This window comes from Nematolebias whitei, chromosome 14 (assembly GCF_014905685.2).
Source record: "Nematolebias whitei isolate Nwh7 chromosome 14, NemWhi1, whole genome shotgun sequence".
NCBI classification, from domain to species: Eukaryota; Metazoa; Chordata; class Actinopteri; order Cyprinodontiformes; family Rivulidae; genus Nematolebias; species Nematolebias whitei.
In genome coordinates this window covers 33,062,743-33,066,588 of record NC_056511.1, presented here as the reverse complement: position 1 = coordinate 33,066,588, position 3,846 = coordinate 33,062,743, and the positions used below count along the sequence as shown (strand labels likewise).

Genomic DNA, 3,846 nt, shown 5'->3' with positions numbered 1-3,846 from the left:
TCAGATGGTGTGTTGCAGATAAAGAGGAAGGGGTGACGGAGAGATGCAGTTGTCATAGAAGATCTGGAGGTTCTGGTCAACATCCATGTGGTTTTTCAGGAACATCTCAAGCTCTTGCACCGTCATCTCATGAACACTGTTGCTCTCTTTGGCGTTCTTGGCCAAGGCTGCATAGGACGGGAAGAGGACGCGCACGGGATGAGGCGAATTGCGATCGTAATCCGTGCAGCAGTACGCGGACCACACATCTTCCGGGATTGCCACACGGTCCTGGTTGTTGCGGCGGATCATGTTGCCCCTGGTGGTGACTCCCGTAACGATGAAGGCGGTGCCGCGGCAGAAGTTATTGAGGCGCACCCGGATCCGCTCCTCGTACTCGCGCCAAGGCCCGATGTTGAACTCTCGTATCTCCGGAACCACGTTGGTCAGGGTGTAGGTGGCGGCGCGGTCGTGTGGCGTAGACTGGTGCTGGTCAGGGTTCAGGTGACCTCTTTCGTAAAGCACAACATCAGAGTAGTCATCCAGCACCGCCTGGCTGTCCTCAAACTTCATGTGGAGGTAACCAGTGGGGAAAGGTAGCATGTTCCCATTTCCATCAATTTCTGCCAACTGGAGAGACGTGAAAAACAATTAGTGGTAACCTTTGGGATGGTCTTTAGGGTCTTAGACTCTAGCCTTGGTTTCAAGTCAATCTGAAAACTTACTTCAACTTCTAAAGCATCTAAACTACTTTATGATATACTAATACAATTGGGCAAACAGTGCTCCATAATTCCATATTAACACTGCTGGTATTCCTGAATGTCTCTTACCTGTGGTTCGTACATCCAAGGGTAGTCCACACGGCTGTCCCCTTCAGTTTTTTTGAAGGTGTAAGCCGAGTAAACAGGAATCCGCTTGAGAGGATCATACAGGGTCACGTACCGGGGTTTGTCTGCGTAGCGTTGGCAGATCTTCCTCAGTTTGGTGTCTACAAACCCCCGTGGTGGAGTCCCCATGTACAGGGAGTCCTTACACCGTTCTATGTGATTGAAATCTTGAACCACCGTTGCCAGTGAGCGGTAATTTATCATAAGCGCAAGAAGTAATGGAGTTAACATCCTCATCTTAACGGTGTCTCCTCTCAGTCTCGTACCTAGCCTTGTGCAAAAACGAGCACTTGCAGTTATGATTTAAATGTTACACAGCTGATATGCAAAGCTAGACTACGTGCACCTGTAACTAGCCTTGAGAGCACAGGGGCGTGAAAGTGCACGTCACTGCAGCCTGAAGTCAACTGTTGTAAACCTACAGACCTGTGAAGGTTAGGCATTTTCATACCAATACATTATTTGAAGAGGTTATGGATTAACGTTTGAGACAAGAGACAAGTTTTAAACATGACTGCATCAAATGTTCAGGCAAGAAGACTCTAATTTATTGGCTAAGGTAGAGTTAAAATGGTGTAATAACTTAATTTTTTTTAATTATATTTGTTTTAATACACACTGTTTTGAGTAATTTACATTAAAATTTGATATCCAAGAATGTGCTCCATGAGTAATCGTAAAATGCAAAACTTACTAATCTGTCTTAGTGATGAATAAAAGGCCCGCAGTAGTCAGGGTGACTCCAGATACTACTGGACTGCTGAAACTACTACTGGTGAATAGTGGATGAGCCAATAAAAAAAGAGATAAAACATGAACGTTTGACTACCAGGTATGTGTGTTCTAGATATGTCAAGATCTGTGCATAAATATCTACTTACTGTGTGTACTGATGGAACAAAATCACAAATAGTTTATTTCTGAAAATAGTACAATAATTCAATTCAGTTTATTTATATAGCACCAAGTCACAACAGAAGTCGTCTCAGGGCACTGAACAGAAACATTCATATTTGAAAATAATAATTTAACATTATTTATCTGAGGAGCAGACTGCTTTGAGTTTAACTCCATTGCAGAACTCTCATCTTGAACAAGCATGAAGGCGACAGTGGAAAGGAAAAACTCCCTCGCCAGAAAGAAACCTTTAGCAGAACCAGGCTCAGGACAAGCGGCCATCTGCTTCGACCAGCTGAGTTTGAGAGGAACAGATACACAATGGCAGGTCAAGAATCATATTTTAAGCTAGAAATAGTATCAAATGAAAACTATTAAATTTAACAATTCATTTTAAGAAATTAGGTCAATTTGTCCTCCAGTAGTCTAAGCCTATAGTAACATAACAAGCCAACCCTAACTATAGGATTTATCAAAAAGGAAAGTCTTAAGCCCAGTTTTAAAACTGGACAATGTGTCAGCCTCATGGACAGAAACTGGAAGTTGGTTCCACAAGAGAGGAGCCTGATAACTGAAAGATCTTCCTCCCATTCTGCTTTTGGAAACTCTAGGAACCACAAGTAAACCTGCAGTCTTAGAGCCAAGTGTTCTGTTAGGAAAATATGGAACAATAAGATCTTGAATACAAGATGGAGCTAGGTTGTTGAGAGCTTTGTAGGTTAGAAGTAAGATTTTGAATTCATTTTTGGATTTGACAGGGAGCCAGTGGAGAGAAGCTAAAACTGGAGAAATATGATCTCTCCTACTAACTCCAGTTAAGACTCTGGCAGCAGCATTTTGGATCAACTGAAGACTTTTTAAAGAAGAATTTGGACACACAGATAATAAACCATTGCAATAGTCCAGTCTAGACGTGACAAATGCATGGACCAGTTTTTCTGCATCATTTTTAGACAAGATGTTTCTAATTTTAGTGATAATACGCAGGTGGAGGTGGTTCTAGTAATGTTTTTAATGTGGGGGATAAAAGACATGTCCTGAACAAAAATAACACCAAGATTTGTAACATTAGAGCTGGAGGACAGATTAATGCCATCTAAGGAGGGAGAAAAACTGAAAAATTAATTCCTAAGATGCTCAGGTCCAAAAACTAAAACCTCGGTCTTGATTGTATTCAAAAGCAGAACATTAAGGGTCATCCAGGTCATCCATTAAGTAGACCAGGCATGTCCAATCCTGGTTCTTGAGGGCCACTATCTTGCATGCTTTAGAGGTTTCTTTGTTCCAGCACACCTGGTTTGAACTAATGGGTGATTGTCTCCTACAGAACATGAAGAGGTAAATCCATCACCGAATCTGGGGTATTGAAGCAGGGAAACAAGTACAACATGCAGGACCAGGACTGGACACCCCTAAAGAAGACAGTTATTGTTGATTGGGGATAGTAGGCTTTGATAAGAGAGACATATCAAACCAGTTCTGAGCGGCATCGCTTTTCATGAAGAAAAGAACTAGGTTGGCTGAAGGACTTCATAGAAAAACAAAAAACCTAATTTGCATTGAAAAACCAGAATGTTGTTCTTTCAATTTTTCCCCCCTCAACAAGCAAACTCACATGAAAGATTTGGCATTTGTTTTACACCGGATGCCCTTCCTGACGTAACCTGGTCTAAAACCTGCAGCCCCAGGATCACAAGACTACAGCGCATACTACAGAGCTACCGCAGCCGATGAAGCACCAGTGTCACTGAAAATGTCTCAGCATTCAGACTAAATGAGTTCTTGACTTGCTTTGGCAGCTCGCCTCATACAGAGCAGCTAATCCATCTGAAAGCTCTGTCCTGTTTCCAGAGCTTGTGGTCATCTAACTTTTAAAACAGCTGCTAGACTTTGTTACGTTCGTGCACCAAGATTGTCCCTTCGGCTATTCTTCTGCTTGTTACTCATCTTTGTATTTTTGTGCTGTTTCTTGCATGAAGGCAGTCCTCACACAAAGGGTTGTGGGAACATAAACTACTGTATATGAGAACCAAAGTACAGTATATTAAAGCGGGGGAGGGGGGATAGGCTGAAACCTTCA

General features: G+C 42.4%; 1 protein-coding gene across 1 annotated transcript; it reads right to left on the bottom strand.

Moving 5' to 3' along the window:
- On the bottom strand, window positions 1-1,073 carry LOC119420277 (endonuclease domain-containing 1 protein). Its single transcript, XM_037687665.1, has 2 exons — window positions 813-1,073; window positions 1-609 (listed from the first exon to the last, which is right to left on the bottom strand). Exons 1-2 carry the CDS (start codon window positions 1,071-1,073, stop codon window positions 1-3), a joined length of 870 nt encoding a protein of 289 aa, XP_037543593.1.
- Between the last annotated feature and the right edge of the window lie 2,773 nt (window positions 1,074-3,846).

What these genes read in the sequence shown, in the direction of transcription:
- LOC119420277 (XM_037687665.1), bottom strand. Translation starts at nt 1,073, where the DNA reads ATGATAAATTACCGCTCACTGGCAACGGTGGTTCAAGATTTCAATCAC. An exon ending in CTTGGATGTACGAACCACAG is followed by an intron (nt 610 to 812) that starts GTAAGAGACATT and finishes ACGTCTCTCCAG; the next exon opens with TTGGCAGAAATTGATGGAAA.